General features: G+C 44.4%; 2 protein-coding genes across 3 annotated transcripts in view; one reads left to right on the forward strand and one right to left on the reverse strand.

The window, feature by feature from the left end:
• Positions 1–19,600, forward strand: part of SRSF3 (serine and arginine rich splicing factor 3) — a 400,608-nt gene that overhangs the window by 339,328 nt on the left and 41,680 nt on the right. The window lies entirely within an intron of this gene.
• Positions 1–19,600, reverse strand: part of STK38 (serine/threonine kinase 38) — a 276,943-nt gene that overhangs the window by 46,324 nt on the left and 211,019 nt on the right. Inside the window, exons 2-3 of one of the 2 annotated variants that reach the window (XM_050787703.1) lie at positions 9,295–9,572; positions 1,851–1,986 (exon numbers count right to left, since the gene is read on the reverse strand). In XM_050787703.1, coding sequence (XP_050643660.1) covers positions 1,851–1,981 — 131 coding nt within the window. In that variant the 5' untranslated portion in view covers positions 1,982–1,986; positions 9,295–9,572. Of the gene's footprint in view, positions 1–1,850; positions 1,987–9,294; positions 9,573–19,600 lie in introns of those variants that run through there. The other variant, XM_050787700.1, reaches the window with a different exon arrangement.

A 19,600-nucleotide genomic window follows, 5' to 3' on the forward strand; every position in this document is an offset into this window, starting at 1 on the left:
TGAAACCCTGTCTATTAAAAATACAAAAATTAGCTGGGAGTGGTGGTGCCTGCCTGTAATCCCAGTGACTTGGGAGGCTGAGGCAGGAGAATTGCTTGAACCCAGGAGGCAGAGGTTGCATTGATGCATTGAGCCGAGACTGTGCCACTACACTCCAGCCTGGGCGACAGAACAAGACTCTGTCTCAAAAAAAAAAAAGAAATTAAGATGGATTAACGAACAGATACAAGAATGGATAGATGGATATGTAGTTAAACAAATACCATAAATAATCACTATAGACTCTAGATGATATATATGTATATATCCACTGTATAATTATTATAAATTTTCTGTACTTCTGAATACTTTCACAGTAAAATATTGGGGAAAAAAAATTTTTTTTTTTTGAGACGGAGTCTCGCTCTGTCCCCAGGCTGGAGTGGCTTGATCTTGGCTCACTGCAAGCTCCGCCTCCCGGTTTCACGCCATTCTCCTGCCTCAGCCTCCCAAGTAGCTGGGACTACAGGTGCCCGCCACCACACTCGGCTAATTTTTTTATATTTTTAGTAGAGACGGGGTTTCACCATGTTAGCCAGGATGGTCTCGATCTCCTGACCTCGTGATCCACCCGTCTCAGCCTCCTAAAGTGCTGGAATTACATGCGACAGCCACCGCGCCCGGCTGGGAAAAAATTTTTTTAATTATGAGTTACGGCCAAGCGTCTCTACTAAAACTACAAAAATTAGCCACGCATTTTTGCGTGACTCACACCTGTAGTCCCAGCTATTCAGGAGGCTGAGGCACAAGAATCGCTTGAACCCAGGAGGTGGAGGTTGCAGTGAGCTGAGATCATGCCATTGCACTCCAGCCTGGGCAACAGAGTAAGATTCAATCTCAAAAAAAAAAACAATAAATAAATAATGAGTTACCAAGTGGACAGTATACACCAGATTAGTAATAACATAGCTGATAGTACAACCATTAACTAAGTGACTACTATGTGTGAAACACTATGGTACATACTCATATATGTTATATCTAATCCCCAACACAATCCTGCAAGGCAAGTAGTATTAACCCCATTTTCCTGATGAGGGAACCAATTCACAGAGAGACTAAGGAACTTATTAGAGCTTCATACAGCTATGCAATGAAACTGGCAGGACTCTAAACCCAGGTCTGACTCCAAAAGGGCTTCCATTATACCACACTGCCTTAACAATTAACTCCTAGGATTGGGCCTTTTTTTTTTTTTTTTTTTTTTTTTTTTTTTTTTTTTGAGGCTCTGTCGCCCAGGCTGGAGTGCTGTGGCTGGATCTTGGCTCACTGCAAGCTCCGCCTCCCGGGTTTATGCCATTCTCCTGCCTCAGCCTCCCGTGTAGCTGGGACTACAGGCGCCCGCTACCTCGCCCGGCTAGTTTTTTGTATTTTTTAGTAGAGACGGGGTTTCACTGTGTTAGCCAGGATGGTCTTGATCTCCTGACCTCGTGATCCGCCCGTCTCGGCCTCCCAAAGTGCTGGGATTACAGGCTTGAGCCACCGTGCCCGGCCTTTTTTTTTTTTTTAAAGATACAGACTCTCACTGTTGCTCAGGCTGGCCTCAAATTCCTGGGCCAATGCAATCCTCCCACCTCAACCTCCCAAGTACCATTTTTTTCTTGGATTTCAATAGAAGTTTATGTTATTGACTTGTAGGCATAAGTGGGTTAATGGCAGGGACTTTGAAAACCCTTTCACTGTCATTCCATTGTGATAGTCTATAATAAGGCTGCTACTATTCTTGCCTCCTTTCAGCATTATAAGTGTTTTACAATATGAGAAAGGAATGCCACAATCATGACACAATTTTTTCAAACAAAATTCTTTACCTCATTTCTCGTTCTTCATGTTGAGCGATAAGGTTGCTATAAAAATTCTCCAGTGTCACTTTGGTCATTGTCACCCTTTCCTTTGTGTGGTTACTCATGGATGAGCAAGGTGTTGAGCCTGTCATTGCCATGGCTGCTAGAAACAAAGAAAAGAACAGGTATTAGATTTGGAGTTAGAATCCACCCATTGTGCACTCTCCTACCTTATTGGTAGGAATGTAATTTGGTGCAAGTTTTCTGGAAGACAAACAGGTAATATGAAACAAAAGCCAGACAAAGAGAATACTTAGTGAAAATAAATATAAATTACTGCCGTATGACCCAGAAATCCCACCCCTAGGTATAAAGACTAGAGAAACCATCACATAGGCTTCTAAAAAGACATACACAGGATGTTCAGTACAGACAGGATGTTCACTATGCCTTAATTTGTGTTATGGGAAGTTGGAGGCACTTAAGTAAGAAAATAAAGAGCTGTGGCTGCATAGGAGATACCATGCATGCAACAACCAGAAAACCAGAAGCAACTCTACCTGTACCTGTAAGTCACACAAATGTATCTTTTTTCTTTTTCTTTTTGAGATGGAGTTTTGCTCTTGTTGCCCAGGTTGGAGTGCAATGCAATGATCTTGGCTCACCACAAGTGATTCTCCTACCTCAGCTTCCCGAGTAGCTGGGATTATAGGCATGTGCCACCATGCCCAGCTAATTTTTTATTTTTAGTAGAGACGGGGTTTCTCCATGTTGGTCAGGCTGGTCTTGAACACCCGACCTCAGGTGATCCGCCGGCCTCGGCCTCCCAAAGTGCCGGATTACAAGTGTGAGCCACCGCGCCCGGCCCACACAAATATGCCTCCCTCCCTTCCTTCCTCCCTCTCTCTCTCTTTCTTTCTTTCTTTTCAAGACGGAGTCTCGCTCTTTCGCCCAGGCTGAAGTGCAGTGGCATGATCTCTGCTCACTGCAACCTACACCTCTCATGTTCACACCATTCTCCTGCCTCAGGATCCCCAGTAGCCGGGACTACAGGTGCCCGCCACCACGTCCAGCTAATTTTTGTATTTTTAGTAGAGACAGGGTTTCACCATGTTAAGCCAGGATGGTCTCAATCTCCTGACCTCGTGATCCGCCCACCTCGCCCGGCCCACAGATATATCTTTAAAACATATTAGTGCAAGTGCGTATTGCATTTTTAAAAAGAGAACAAGATCACAATACCATATAGGTAAATTAAGAATATATAGTAAACCACACGCCTGTAATCTCAGCTTCCTGGGAGGCCAAGACAGAGGACTGCTTGAATCCCCAAGTTTAAGACTAGCCTGGGCCAGGTGTGGTGGTTCACACCTGTAATCCCAGCACTTTGGGAGGCCAAGGCGGGCGGATCACGGGGTCAGGAGATGGAGACCACGGTGAAACCCCGTCTCTACTAAAAATACAAAAAATTAGCTCGGCGTGGTGGTGGGCGCCTGTAGTTCCAGCTACTCAGGAGGCTGAGGCAGGAGAATGGCCTGAACCTGGGAGGCGGAGCTTGCAGTGAGCTGAGATCGTGCCACTGCACTCCAGGCTTGGCAACAGAGCCAGACTCCGTCTCAAAAAAAAAAAAAGACTAGCCTGGACAACATAGTGAGACCTAAATATATATACATATAGTACACATACAGTACAATTCTTTGCCATCTAAAAATCTACCTTGAAGAAATCAAGGACCCATAAAAATTCATCACAAGGCGATTCAATGCAGCGTTGTAATCACAAAGGAAAATTAGGGATAACTTGAATATACACAATAGAATTAACTCAGTATGAAAAAGCCTTTCAATAAAATAATGTGTGGACAATTAAAATATGTCCAAATAGTTAACATCAGAGGAAATGTTTCCACTCTAAGTCAACAGAACAGATAACAAAGCAGAATGTATATCACGATCTCAATTTTCTTTATGTGTTTACTGTATGTGCACATAATTATTAGAAAATATAATCAAAATGTTATTAGTGGCATACCTGTAGGTAGTGAAAACAGAAAATTTTATTCTTGCTTGTGCTTTTCCCATGTTTTTCTTTTTTTTTTTTTTTTTTTGAGATGTGGAGTCTCACTCTGTCACCCAGGCTGGAGTACAGTGATGCAATCTCAGCTCACTGCAACCTCTGCCTCCCGGGTTCAAGCGATTCTCATGTCTCAGCCTCCCAAGTAGCTAAGATTACAGGCACCAGCCAACGCGCCCAGCTAATTTTTTTGTTTGTTTTGTTTTGTATTTTCAGTAGAGACGGGGTTTCACCACACTGGTCAGGCTGGGCTCAAACTCTTGACCTCAAGTGATCCGCCCAACTTGGCCTCCCAAAGTGCTGAGATTGCAGGCGTGAACCACTGCACCCAGTCCAAGTTTTTCTGTATTTTCTTCCATCAGCATATACTGTTACCAATAACTCTTTATCCACAGTTAAATGAAAAATCTATTATTAAAATGGTAATCTACTGATACATACATGCTCTGACACAGCCTTAAGGTATTTGATAAATGTTTGCCGTTTATTTGAATTTACAAGTTAAAATAAAGATGTACGTCTTAAAGGGAACACTATGACAAAAAAACCTGAATCACAATTCTAGTGGTAGAAGTAGCAATATCTTAAAAACGAGAGATCTTAACTTCCTCATTTTACACAAGAAAAAAACACCACCAATGGGTTTAGATAAGTTATAGAATATTTTTTTCCTAAATTTAAAATCTCGTTTTCAACCAGTTGTGTGGCGCACGCCTGTAGTCCCAGCTACTCCAGAGGCTAAGGCAGAATTGCTTGAACTGCGAGGCAGAGGTTGCAGTGAGCCGAGATCACGCCACTGCCCTCCAGACTGGGCTACACAGCGAAACTCAGTCTCAAAAATAAATGATAAAATCAGCTGAGCACGATGGCTCACGCCTGTAATCCCACCACTTTGGGAGGTCAAGGCAGGCGAATCACCTGAGGTCAGGAGTTGGAGACTAGCGTGACCAACACAGTGAAACACCGTCTCTATGAAAAATACAAAAATTAGCCGGGCATCGTGGCAGGTGCCTGTAATCCCAGCTACTCGGGAGGCTGAGGCAGGAGAATTGCTTGAACCCACGAGGCAGAGCAGTGAGCCGAGATCATGCCACTGCACTCCACCTGTGCGACAGAGCGGGACTCTGTCTCAAAGAATAAATAAATAAATAAAATAAAACCTCATTTTCCTTCAGATATTTCAGTTAACCTGCATTATCACACTTGGCCAAACTGTTCACTAACATTGACTCACTGTAGCATTGGCAATAGCACTCAATTTTTTTTTTTTTTTTGAGATAGAGTCCCGCTCTGCCACCCAGGCTGGAGTGCAGTGGCGCGATCTCGGCTCACTGTGAGCTCTGCCTCCCGGGTTCACACCATTCTCCTGCCTCAGCCTCCCAACTAGCTGGGACTACAGGCGCCCGCCACCATGCCCAGCTAATTTTTTCTATTTTTCAGTAAAGACGGGGTTTCACTGTGTTAGCCAGGATGGTCTTGACCTCCTGACCTTGTGATCCACCCACCTCAGCCTCCCAAAGTGCTGGGATTATAGGCATGAGCCACTGCACCCAGCCAATAGTGCTCAATATTTTATTTTTACCACTCCTACCTCCCACATGATCTACTTCTCTGTCTCTTCATCCTAATATAAAGCTGAGTAAAAGTTAGGAGAGGCTGAACACTGTGGTTCATGCCTGTAATCCCATCACTTTGGGATGGTGAGGTAGGGAGATCATTTGAGTCCAGGAGTTCAAGAGCCCAGGAGTTCAAGACCAGCCTGGGCAACATAGCAAGACCCTGTCTCTACCACCCCCCACAACTGTGGCAAAAAAGAATCATGAGAGACAAAGGGCCATTTTTCTTTCTTTTTTTTTTTGAGATGGAGTCTCGCTCTGTCGCCCAGGCTGGAGTGCAGTGACACAATCTCGGTGCACTGCAACCTCCGCCTCCTGGGTTCAAGTGATTCTCCTGCCTCAGCCTCCCAAGTAGCTGGGACTACTAGGACATGCCATCACCCCCAGCTAATTTTTAGTAGAGACGGGGTTTCCATATGTTGGCCAGGCTGGTCTTGAACTCCTGACCTCAGATGATCCGCCTGCCTGGGCCTCCCAAAGTGCTGGGATTACGGGCATGAGCCACCGCACCCAGCCAAGGACCATTTTCAAAGATAGTGCATTTTAAGAAAACCTTTAAGGTTTTCCCCTTAATACTTAGTAGCTTTTTAAATTGTTTTGTGGATTAAACTAAGGCTTATAAAACACTTGTTCAAAAAAGCCTTAAAATTATTTAAAAAGCAATTATTTAAAAAGATACTCAGACAAAAATCACATAAATAATCCCTTCAGAGCAGAGATTCAAAACCAAGGCTCTACTTGAGAGTCAAACATTTTGATTCATCATGTGCCAAAAAGATCAGTAAAAACAAATTTAAGACACTGTATTCAGAGCTACCTTACTGTAAAATATCACATTATTTTCTATGGGGAAGTTTCAACTAATACCAAAGCAAACTCAAATGTTTTACAGTATCACTAAAGGATTTAAAAAAAAAAAAAAAAAAAAAAACCTCTGTTTGGTTTGTGAAGCTTGGGTGTGGTTCCTTATTTGTCAGCCTGTACCCCCTCCACCCACAATGAAAACCACATGCACTAAGTGTGTTTGGTGAAGAAATTTAAAAACCAGATCTAAAAACATGTCAAAAGCAAGTGAGAGTTTTGTATTTCCTTGTCTGAAAATTCCTGAAGAAATTACATATATGTAGTTACATTTTAACAACTGAAATTACTTCAACATAAAAATGTAACAATTTGCCAGGGCACTGGTGCATGCCTGTAATCCCAGACTTTGGGAGGGAGATGTAGGAGACTGCTTGAAACCAGTCTGTGCAACATGGCAAAACCCGTCTCTACAAAAAAAATACAAAAAATTGGCCAGGTGTGGTAGCGCACACCTGTAGTCCCAGCTACTCAGGAGGCTGAGGTGGGAGGATTGCTTGAGCTGGAGAGGCAGAGGTTTCAGTGAGTTCGGCTTGTGCCACTGCACTCCAGCCTGGGACAGAGCAAGAACCTGTCTTAAAAACAGCAACAACAACAACAACAAACAAAACACAACAATCTGCTAATATTTAACCCTAAGGCACACAGTGCCATCCATATAACAGGCAGTTAATAAATGTAAGTTGAACAAGTTAATGATTTTTAGTTGTCAACAAAGCTAAAGAATAAAGATGGCTGGACACAGTGGCTCATGCCTATAATCCCAGCACTTTGGGAGGCCGAGGCAGGTGGATCACCTGAAGTCAGAAGTTGGAGACCAGCTTGGTCAACATGGTGAAAGCCCGTCTCTACTAACGATACAAAAAAAAAAAAAAAAAAAAAAGCCGGGCATGGTGGCGGGCACCTGTAATCCCAGCTACTTAGAGGAGGCTGACACAGGAGAATCGCTTGAACCCTGGAGGCAGAGGTTGCAGTGAGCCAAGATCACACCACTGCACTCTAGTCTGGGTGGCAGAGTGAGAATCCTTTTCAAAAAAAAAAAAGAATAAAGACTACATTTACACTGATGGGTATATCAAAAATGTTTTGACTAATTTAAGTAGCTGGCATTACTACCTAAACTTTTAAAAAGATCAAAAGGACAATAAATGAACTCAAAGATGCTCAAATATTAGACCAACAAATTCTTAAGCAGAGTGTTTTTCAACTTTTAGAGTTTCTAATAAAATGATAAAGATTGCACTCTCCTTCCCTTTGACCTTTTAAACCCTCCTCCACTTCCTCTATTGTAATATTAAAAATTTAGCCTAATTCTAATATCCTTTAAGCAAAAGATGTAATTAATATTGCCCTATAGCAATTCATAGGTTTACGGGTCGGCCAACTTTTCTTAAGACAGAACTATCCCTCAGGCTTTCCATAATTCAAGCCTTCCTGCCCTGACCTAGAAGCCATTGGAGGCCTTTGCCCTGTTTGTTTCATTCTTCAGCTCTGCACAATTAGGAAATAACAGGTGGCTGAGAAATTCTTCAAAGTTTTAAAAATTAACAAAAGGAATTGATCCTCATAAAAGTCAGGCTAAGGCCTGCAAACTCAAAAGGAAGTCAAATGAAAAGCATTATGCGATTCAATCTATATGGTTATGCCTGGCTAACTGATTGACTTTACAATGGTACTCTATGATCACTATAAATAACCCTCTCGCAACAATCTGGACTTCATTTCTTTGCGGCTGACAACCCATTATCTTTCATTTGGACGATTCAACATTGAAGCTAAGATTACTGCTTAAGCCGCACGTCTAATTTCTCCCACTGAACTGTAAATCCTACTGAACAGTAATCCCTACCTACACTAGAAAGCAAGCACCACGTCTTATGCTTGTTTTAATGTTCGTCCCCCATTTCATGCACAGTGCCATGCACTTAGCACCTTAAGAAAGATTAACTAGGAAAAATACCCATTTTTGATGGCCATTCCGAGCGTGAGGTGTTTATGTGTGATGTTTATGTGTGATGGGGGATAGGGCTGGGACATGAAATGGTTTGCTATAGCGTTCTCTCCTCTTACGAGGAAGCTAGTATCTAACGTTTAGGGTGGGGAGGAGAGTCTGTTATCGTAGTGGTGGTTGTTTTATGTTTAGGGAAACCAAATATACTGCCTGGCTAATTCAGAGGCAGGGTGAGTTGAAAGGGTGGAGACACTCAGGGTCTACTTCACTCCAACCCTCCTCGGTGCATTTCAAAAAGAACAAGTTTCTCTCCGTGTCTTTTAGTCGTTTCAGAGTGAACTGAGAGATCTGGTCTCTCTGCCGGCCGTGCTGCCCGCTTTCTGACACAGACTTTCCTCTCAGCCCTTATCGACTTTTTCCTTTCCTCTGGCTGTTGCTTTTCCACTCTCTTCTTAAGAAACTTCCCTGCCTTTCCTGTGATTTTAAGCTTATCTGAAGCCCAGTATCTTAAGACTAACGGAGAAAGGAGCCGACTCAAAGATACCACACCCCAAGGGGGCTTTCGACATCTCTGCCTCAGACTACAGTTCACAGACCCCAGAAGGAAAAGGAGATGAAAACTGGTGATGACCGAGATCCCTGAGGGACTGACTGGTGGCAGGGAGCAGACAAAGGTGGCAACATGGAAAGGAGAGCCTGGCTCCCGCTCCAACTGCAGAAGGAGAAAGAGAAAGGACGGGGTGGAGAGGCTGGGACTGGGAAAATGTGGAGGGCCAACAAGGGGCATCTGGAGACGGGGGAAGAAGAGGGCTGAGGACAGGGGAGGAGAGGGGACGAGAGGCTGAGAGGTTAGGGCTTGAAAGAGGGCGTCGGCGAGAAGGAGAAAGCCCGAGGAGTCGGCGGTTGGGGAAGGAGGAGATAAAGGAAGAACCCTGGGATGGAGTGAAGACGTCGGCAGCAAGCAACTCACCAGAGCCCCGGGAGAGGCAGGGCTGGGGGCGGCGGAGAGCCGCAGACGCCCCTTCTACCAGTAGTCTCGACGTGAAGGCTGGCGAAGCCCCGGCGGCGGCAGCCAACGAGCCAAAGACGGGAGGGGACGCGTGAGGGTCTCTGAGACAGGGGGCGACGGGCTGTTGCGGGTGAGGACAACAGGAAGCGTTCCAACTGCCGGAAAAGACGGGAGCGCTAAGGGGCCAAGGCAGCCCGGTCCCCCGCCGCGGAGACGGGTTGGAGCGGCAACCCGGGGCCGAGACTACGCATGCGCGACTTCCCGGTGCGGCCGGGATTGAGGGACTGCGCGTGCGTGGCCCCGCCTTGCCCCTCCCTTCTCCCCCAGCCTGGAGCTGGCGGGACCTGGGTGAGGCCAGATGTGTGAGTGTGGGGCGGTCGCGAAGTAGGCTGGGCTGAGGGGGAAGTTCCCTTGTTTTCTTTTATTTTACTTTTTACTTCGAAATAATTATGGACTCACAAGAAGTTGCAAAATTAATATATACAGGTTCCGTATACCGTCACCCACTTAGCTTACCTCAACATTTTTCATAAGATACAACGTTCTCGAAGCCAGGAAATTGACATTGTCACAATACAGTTAACTAAACCAATACAATTAACTTCATTACAGACCATACTCGGATTTAACCTGTTTGGCATGCAGTCATGTGCGTGTGTATGTGTGTGTAGTTATATGAAATGTTATCACCTGTATAGTTGCCACCTACTCCCCTACCCCGTGTAGAGCAGGTCTGCTGGAGCCTTTGGCCCCCCTCCTCTTCCTCAAAGTAAGGACCTTACCTGGGATAAGGTGAGCTCTCATAGGTTTGGGAGGTTGCCCAGAGGGCGACCCAGTGTGGACAGAAGAACGTGCTTTTCAAGGCCACCCAACTCTTATTCTGTACTACTTTAGGGGGTAAAGAGGTCCCAAGTTTCATGGCCTTTGGGCACTCCTCGTTTCTTGAGAATGGAGCACAATGCCCTCAACTACAAAGTGTCAGGCTCCTGGAAACTAAGATGAATGAGACATGGTCCCTGACTGCCTGCAAAGGGGTCGTCTAGGGAGAGAAGGAAGCATGTGCTGCGAGTCATTAATTCATTTCATCTTCAAAGCCCAGTTTCCTTTTGTCTAGCCTCTTACAAAAATCACTTCTGGCCAGGCACCGTGGCTCGTGCCTGTAATTCCAGCACTTTGGGAGGTCCAGGTGGGAGGATCGCTTCTTGAGCCCAGGAGTTTGAGACCAATCTGGGCAACATAGGAGACTCCACCTCTTAAAAAATGTTTTTAGTTGGCCAGCATGGTGGCACGTGCCTGTGGTCCCACCTACTGGGGAGGATGAAGCAGGAGGACTGATTGAGCCCAGGAGTTCAGGGCTGCTATGAGCCATGATTATGACACTGCACCCCGGCCTGGGCAACAGAGGGAGATCCTGTCTCAGTCAATCACTACATACATATCAATCAATCACTTCGCCTTTCATTCTCTCTGCCCAGAGGCCCTTCTCCCCAAATGCCTGTTGTCAAAGTCCTACCCATCCTTAAGCTTTTAATAATAGTCCAAGATGTTTGCATAATGCTTTACAGTTTACAAACAACTTTCACTTATTTCATCTCACTAGGTCCTCACTTTGGCAGTGACACAGGAGGTTTTGCAGATAAAGTAATTGACACTCAGAGAAGCTAAGTGACTTGCCTGAATTCCCACGGCTAGTAAGCCAAGTAACCAAGAGGGGAACCCCATTTCCTGTCTGCAAATCCAATGTTCTTTCTCCTTTTCCCTTTCCTTCCTCCAAAGCCCAGCTCAAACCTTATCTTCCTCCTGGAGCTTTCCCAGTTTCAGAAGAGGAATTTCACTTTATCTTCTCTCCTCCTATATATATGGGTTTTTGTTGTTGTTTGTTTTCTGACAGAGTCTTGCTCTGTCGCCAGGCTGGAGTGCAGTGGTGCGATCTCAGTTCACTGCAACCTCCACCTCCTGGGCTGGGCTCAAGCGATTCTCCTGCCTCAGCCTCCTGAGTAGCTGGGACTACAGGCACACACCACCATGCTCAACTAATTTTCTTTTCTTTTCTTTTCTTTTCTTTTTTTTGTATTTTTAATAGAGATAGGGTTTCACCACGTTGCCCAGGATGCTCTCAATCTCTTGACCACGTCATCTGCCCGCCTCTGCCTCCCAAAGTGCTGGGATTACAGGTGTGAGCCACCATACCCGGCCTTCTCCTCCTATATTAATTTATCTGTACCACAACTCAAATAAGCACTAAAGTTTTCCTTAAAACAGCCCAGCCAAATTATGCTGCTCTTTCTGCAGGAACCCAAAAGGTGACATTTTACCAAGATTCCAATAACTATAATGGACATTTGTCATTCTTTTTGGCCACTCAAGCATCTGAATCCCTTTCCTGTCACCACCACCACAACTGAAATCACTTATACCCATCCCAGACTCTGAGTTAGAAATTAGAATGATCCGACCTGCATAATTCTGATGTTGTCACATCCCAGTATTTGTTTGTTTGTTTGTTTGTTTTTTGAGACGGGGTCTCACTCTGTCATCCAGACTGGAGAGCAGCAGCACAATCGTAGCTCACTGCAGCCTCGAACTCCTGGGCTCAAGCAATCCTCCCACCTCAACCTCGTGAGTAGCTGGGACCAAAGGTGCGCATGACCTTGTTCGGCTAGTTTTTTAATTTTTTGTAGAGACAGATCTCACTATGTTGCCCAGTCTGGTCTCAAACTCCTGTTCTAAGGTGATCCTCCTACCTCGGCCTCCCAATGTGCTAGGATTACAGGCATGAACCACCTTACACAGTGAGTCGAGCTTTATTTTAAATTTTGATGTCTTGTTCATCATGGATTTTTTGCATTCATTTTGATTTTTGAAAAACATTGCATTAATATAGTCTTTATCTTGATTACTGAGTTTTTTGTGCCCAAGGTGGGTGTCTTGCTCACCTGCTCAACTCGCCCGTTCTTGTCCCAAGAATCACCTGCCTTTCCTTTATCAAGCTGACCTATGATTGCTTCACCAGCCAAAACTGAGCCGCTTGGAAAGAACCACAGCTCTTTTTAAAAACAGGCATCTTACCCCCTAGCAGTGTGTGCCCCACCCATTGGGGCAGTGGCATCAATTGCCTCTGAATATTCCTTTCATAAGAGGACAGGAACTATGCTTAGGTGCTTGCTAGCCCAGTGCTTCTCAAACTGTAACATGCACATAAATCTCCTGGGATTTGGTTAAAGTGCAGATCTGGCTAAAGTCTGGAGCAGAGCTGAGATACTGCATTTCAAACAAGCCCCCAGGTGATGCTGTCACTGCTGGTCCATGTACCACACTTAGAGTAGCAAGGAACTTGAACATATATCCAAGTAAAAAGTAAAAAGGAGAAAGTGCCCATATTCCAGCAGCCGTAGGTCCCAACCAAGGCCAAGACCAGGGTGAAGCATGTGAGGGCATAACATTTAAGAAAACACTCACTTTCAGGTGCTACTCCTGCATTTGCAGAACCCTGAGAGTGAGGGCAGCCTTACCTGAGTGTCCTAGGAACCTTGCTTGCCTTAGCCTAGTCCCACCCTGGTAACATAACCACCAAGTAACATTTTGGTGGGTATTCCTCCAGACTATCTTTTTTTTTTTTCTGAGACAGGGTCTCACTCTGTCACCTAGGCTGGAGTGCAATGGCGTGATAATAGCTCACTGTAGCCTTGACCTCCTGAGCTCAAGCAATCCACCTGCCTCAGCTTCCCAAAGTGCTGGGATTACAGGTGTGAGCCACTGCACCTGGCCTTGAGACTAGTGTGCATGAGTGTATATGTGTGTGTGTGTGTGTGTATGTTTTAAAACAGAGTCTCACTGTGTTGCCCAGGCTGGACTGCAGTGACACAATCATGGCTCACTGCAGCCTCAACCTCCTAGGCTCAAGTGATCCTCCTGCCTCAGCCTCCCAAGTAACTGGTGTACAGACATGCACCGCTGCACCTGGCTAATTTTTAAATTTTTTGAAGAGATGGGGTCTCCCTATGATGCCCGTGCTGGACTCTAATTCCTGGGTTCAAGTAGTCCTCCCACCTTGGCCTCTGAAAGTGCTGGGATTACAGGCATGAGCCACTATGTCCAGCTGAGACTACTTTCTAATACACATATAAACACATGGAATCGTAGTATATATGCTTATATTGTATGTAATTATATCTACACATATCCGGTATTATACTGTTATTTGTTCATTTATATCTAAATTGTGATGTTTTAAATCTTCAAGCTCTATTTAATCTCACAAATGCATTTAATCTTGTTCCTCTAAAATATGCCCAGTGGCTTTCTCTGAGTGGAGAAATTGTGAGTGGTCATATTTTCTTCTTTATAATTTTCTGTACTTTCCAAATTTTCTACACTGGACCCCCATAACTTTTTAAGTTTTTATTTTTATCAAAGTAATACATGTACAGACTTGAAAAAGATTAAATGATCTACAAGACTCATAATGATAAACAGCAATTCCTTGCCCCACCCACTCCCCCCGGATTCACTCAGCAGAAGCAGATGCTTTCCAAGCTTTTAGTTGTTGTTCTGCCGTTTATCTCCTTGTTTTGAAATAACATTGCTATTTCTTAAGTTTTTATTTTTAAATCTTTTGAATTTCCTCAATTAAGATGAGAATTTAATTCACTTATACCACAACTTCTTCTACCACTGCCATCCCTCTTAAATCAATAGTCAGTGTTTACAATTGAGTCAGATTATCTTCATGTACCACTTTTTGTTTTCCCTGGAGTTAACAGTTGCTTCAGTTTTTTTCTCTTACATAATTTCATTTTGAAATAGCTATCACTGACTTCTCTGCAAGCTCTTTGTCAAAACTGAAAAAATGTTCTCAGGTTATGGTCAAACTCACAATTAGTTATCAGCTCCATTTTTTTCTCTAGGGTCATCCTCCCTGGAACCCTCTGTATTAGTCAGGGTTCTCCAGAGAAAGAGAATCACAAGGCTATATAGAAAGTATGTAGAGAATATATAGAGATACAGAGATTTGTTTTAAGGAATTGGCTCATGCAATTGTTGGGGGTGGAAAGTCTGAAATTTGCAGGGCAGTCTGGAAACTCGAAAGAGTTGATATAGCAGTTTTAAGTCTGAAATCCACAGGGTAGGCCAGCAGGCTAGAAACTCAGCTGGGATTTCTATGTTGCCATCTTAAGATAGAATTCCTTCTTCCTCAAGAAACCTAAGTTTTTGCTCTTAAGGCCTTCAACTGATGGGGTGAGGCCCACCCACAGTATGGAGGGTAATCTGCTTAATTTAAATTCAAATGAGGACAGGTGCAGTGGCTCACGCCTGTAATCCCAGCACTTTGGGAGGCCAAGGTAGGCGGATCACGAGGTCAGGAGTTTGAGATCAGCCTCGCTAACATGACAAAACCACATCTCTACTAAAAATACAAAAATTAGCCAGGTGTGGTGGCGCATGCCTGTAATCCCAGCTACTCAGGAGGCTGAGGCAGGAGAATTGCTTGAACCCAGGGGCAGAGGTTGCAGTGAGTCAAGATCATGCCTCTGCATTCTAGCCTGGGCAACAGAGCAAGACTCTGTCTCAAAAAAAAAAAAAATTAAATTAAATTAAATTAAATTAAGTCAAATGGGCCGGGCACAGTGGCTCACGCCTGTAATCCCAGCACTTTGGGAGGCCGAGGTGGGCGGATCACGAGGTCAGGAGATGGAGAACATCTGGCTAACGCGGCGAAACCCCGTGTCTACTAAAAGCACAAAAAATTAGCCGGGCTTGGCAGCGGGCGCCTGTAGTCCCATCTAGTCGGAAGGCTGAGGTAGGAAAATGGCGTGAACCCGGGCCGCGGAGCTTGCAGTGAGCTGAGATCGCACCACTGCACTTCAGCCTGAGCCACAGAGCGAGACTCCGTCTCAAAAAAAAAAAAAATTAAGTCAAATGATTATAAATGTTAATCACATATAAAATATACCTTCACAACGTCTACACTAGTGTTTGACCAAACAATGGGGCACGATAGCCTAACAAATTTGACACATGAAATTAACCACCCTCTGTCCTCCTAAATAATCCCTCCCCAACAATATTTTGTTTTGTTTTGTTTTCTCTTTAGTGTCCCCACCTCCTGCTTAATTTCATGGTCCTCCCTTTATTTATCAACCATAGCTTTCAGCAGGTACTCCTAGGTGAATTAAGACAACCCATCAACTGGGCAATGTGGCTCACACTTGTAATCCTAGCACTTTGGGAGGCCAAGGCAGGAGGATTGCTTGAGCTCAGGAGTTCAAGACCAGCCTGGGCAACATGGCGAAAGCCCACCTCCATGAAAAATGCCAAAAAAAAAAAAAAAAAAAGAGGGTGGTGGCTCATGCCCATAATTCCAGCACTTTAGGAGGCTGAGGCAGGCACATCACTTGAGGTTAGGAGTTGGAGACCAGCCTGGCCAACACGGTGAAACCCCTTCTCCACTAAAAATACAAAAATTAGCAGGGCGTGGTAGTATATGCCTGTAATCCTAGCTACTTGGGAGGCTGAGGCAGGGGAATCTCTTGAACTCAGGAGGCAGAGGCTGCAATGAGCTGAGATTGTGCCACTGCACTCCAGCCTAAGTGACAGAGCTAGACTCCATCTCAAAACAAAAAAATTAGCTGGGTATGGTGGTTCACACCTGTAGTCCCAGCCATTTTGGAGGCTGAGGTTGGAGGATGGCTTGAACCCAGGAGGTCAAGGCTGCAGTGAGCTGAGATCGCACCACTGCACTCCACCCTGGGTGACAAAGTGAGTCCCTGTCTCAAAAAAAAAACAAAAAAAAAAACAAAAAAAAAAACAAAAAAAAAACAAGACAGCCCATCAGGGAATTGCGCTAGGGTAGACAAAGACAGTGTTTAAAAAAAAAATAAAAAACTGGAGCCAGGCGCGATGGCTCATGCCTGTAATCCCAGCACTTTGGGAGGCTGAGACAGGTGGATCACGAAGTCAGGGGATCGAGACCATCCTGGCTAACACGGTGTCTCTACTAAACACCCTGTCTCTACTAAAAATACAAAAAAAAAAAAAAAAAAAAAAGCAGGGCATGGTGACGGGCTCCTGTGGTCCCAGCTGTGCGGGAGGCTGAGGCAGGAATATGGCGTGATCCTGGGAGGCAGAGCTTGCAGTAAGCCAAGATCACGCCACTGCACTCCAGCCTGGGAGACAGAGCAAGACTCCCTTTCAAAAAAAAAAAGGGCCGGGCGCGGTGGCTCACGCTTGTAATCCCAGCACTTTGGGAGGCCAAGGCGGGCAGATCACAAAGTCAGGAGATCAAGACCATCCTGTCTAACACGGTGAAACCCCGTCTCTACTAAAAATACAAAAAATTAGCTGGGCGTGGTGGTGGGCACGTGTAGTCCCAGCTACTCGGGAGATTGAGGCAGGTGAATGGCTTGAACCCTGGAGGCGGAGCTTGCAGTGAGCCGAGATTGCACCACTGCACTCCAGCCTGGGTGACAGAGCGAGACCCCGTCTCAAAAACAAACAAACAAACAGAAAAAAACATTGGTTGAGCATAGCGGCTCACGCCTGTAATCCTAGCTACTTGGGAGGCTGAAGCAGGAGAACTGCTTGCTTGAACCTGGGAGGCGGAGGTTGCAGTGAGCCAAGATCGCGCCACTGCACTCCAGCCTGGGCAACAGAGCGAGACTACATCTGAAAAAAAAAAATAAGTTTAAAAAAATAATGCCACAGGGTGGATGGGAGAGTCAGTGGGCACATCCTCCACCCCAATCCAGCTGCCTCCTCACCTCCATTTCTTTTCCACTGTTCTAGGAAAATGGAGGGAGAGTCCTGAGCCCAGGCAGTGTACACTCCAAAGTAACTGCCAATAACCAAGTCTGGCCAGGAGAAAAAGAATTTATTTGCAGCTCAAGCCCTTCAGGGAAGTACTAGTATAATTAGCTGGGCCTGCAACAGCTGCCTGGCTGGTCATTTTTATCCTGATGCTTGAACTACAAGCCTGGAAACTTTCAAGTAAAGAAAGCACTAAATACAAAAATAGCATTTCATATTGTTTCTTGGTTTCAGACTTGGAGATATAGCAACACAGAAAACAATGAGAACTTTGACTATATGTTTGTGCCTGCTTAGAGATTTTTTTGCTGTCTTTAAATTGAATGCTTAAAGATGGGACAAAAATAATTGAGAAGTCTTAAGAGATACACATTTTAAGTTAATTTTTTCCAAATGACTGTGTGTGTGTTGTGATGAGTCAATGTTTCTTTGGGAATTGAGGGTGAAAAATCTCAAAAACTAATAAAGGATGTTAAGTAAGTAACTTTTCCCACCTACCCACTGGGGATTGCAGATATTAGGAGGGAGGGAATATATATATACACACACACACATATAAAATATATATATATATGCAAATGTAGACTGAAGGCCTTGGGGGGAAGGAAAGAGAATTATAATTTCTGAATAAAAATTATAGTTCTGAAAAATTCTGAAAGTCAGAAGTGAAAGGGATAAGATGTCCGTTGACCTAATTGTGCTTAGATGGGAACCTCCCTGTAAAACAATAGAGATTCTGAGACTCCCACTGTTGAAAGAAAACTGGTGGGGTAGAGAGCTGCATGAATCACAAGATTCTCAGCCTCCCTTAGGAACGTGCTAAACCTCCCATATTTGCAGAGGCCCCAGAATTGTCCTAATTGCCATCCGATAACTGATCTCATAAATTTCCTAAAAATGGAAGCATTTGGATCCCATTTGTTCCAAATAAAGGTAACAGCTCTCTCTCTCTCTCTCTCGCTTGCTCTCTGTCTCTCCCCCCAAAGTATTTTATATCCTTAAATGTGCAGAATGCTGGGTTAGGTAAAAGTTACATGTTTCTTTGTTGCAGGATTTCTCAGGACCTTTAATTGCATTCTGACCCTCCATCAGGAACACTTATTGTACAGGATTTCCCAGATGTTTTTGAGATGCTTTGTGGAGAATGATTAACATTTTCCTAAACTCATGCTTTCAGGAACCTGGATCTAGATAATCACCATCAGGGTGTGGGCTCAAGAGAAAGGGGCCAAGAAGATCACCTGCTAGTTCTCATGTAGTTACAAGTCAAAGGAGCAAAAGGAGGCCCAACTGCCTGTTACTGTCTCCTAGATGTCAAAAATGACCTCGTAAATTTCCTTTTCATTCTAAATTGCTAATAAATGGTTTCAGAATCCAATCATATCAGAGCTAAGAGGGAACCTAGAGATCATTTCATGTAGTCCTTTTGTTTTACAGTTGTTGAAACTGGCTTAAGGAGAGGAATTAAGTTGCCCAAAATTACAACGTTAGTTAAATTACAAAACTTGGTTAGAATCAGGTTTCCTGACTTCCTGTCCACTGATTTTTCTCCTGCCCTGTGGTACCTCCTCATATGGCTGAATTCACAGACTAGCAATGGGCTGTTATCACAGAATTTTGACAAATTTGCCTGTAATTAAAAATGGCATTTAAGCCCAGCTGATGGCCTGTATTATCTCAAACAAATCTCAGTAAGACAAAACTTCAATATGACAAAATATTCTAGATAGTCATTGGTATTTGAAGCAGTAGCATTTGATCTGTGATTTCAACACAGGATTTTTTTTTTTTTTTTTTTTGAGACAGAGTCTCGCTCTTGTTGCCCAGGCTGGAGTGCAACGGCACGATCTCAGCTCACTGCAACCTCTGCCTCCTGGTTCAAGTGATTCTCCTGTCTCAGCCTTCCGAGTAGCTGGGACTACAGGTGCCCACTACCACAGCCGGCTAATTTTTTGTATTTTTAGTAGAGACGGGGTTTTACCATGTTGGCCAGGCCGGTCTCCAACTCCTGATGTCAGGTGATCCACCCGTCTCAGCCTCCCAAAGTGCTGGGATTACAGGCGTGAGCCACCGCACCCAACACAGGATTCTTAATTTGTCTCTGAACACAGTCTCATGATGTCGTTCTTGAAAACTGCATTGTGGGTCATAGAGATGGCATGGTCCATCTCTCTTTTTAATGTTTTTTTATTCTTTTAAAGAATACATCAAGGATTATAAAAGATTAAAAGTGAAAATCTCATTTCTACCTCTGTCTCGCATCCTTTCATTGTTCCCCTTCCCTCTCCGTACAGTTTCCCATTTGTTTTTGTGTATCCTTCTGGAGTTCTTCATGCAATTGGAAGCAAATATAGAGACTTACGTTTCTCACTTTTTGTACACAAAATGGCACAATCTTTTTATTAGGCAAGTCTCTTCCTGTTTGGACCCTCATTTCCTGATTTCTGAAGAAAGGAGATTG

The sequence above is a fragment of the Macaca thibetana genome, chromosome 4, assembly GCF_024542745.1.
Source record: "Macaca thibetana thibetana isolate TM-01 chromosome 4, ASM2454274v1, whole genome shotgun sequence".
In the NCBI taxonomy this organism is placed as follows: domain Eukaryota; kingdom Metazoa; phylum Chordata; class Mammalia; order Primates; family Cercopithecidae; genus Macaca; species Macaca thibetana.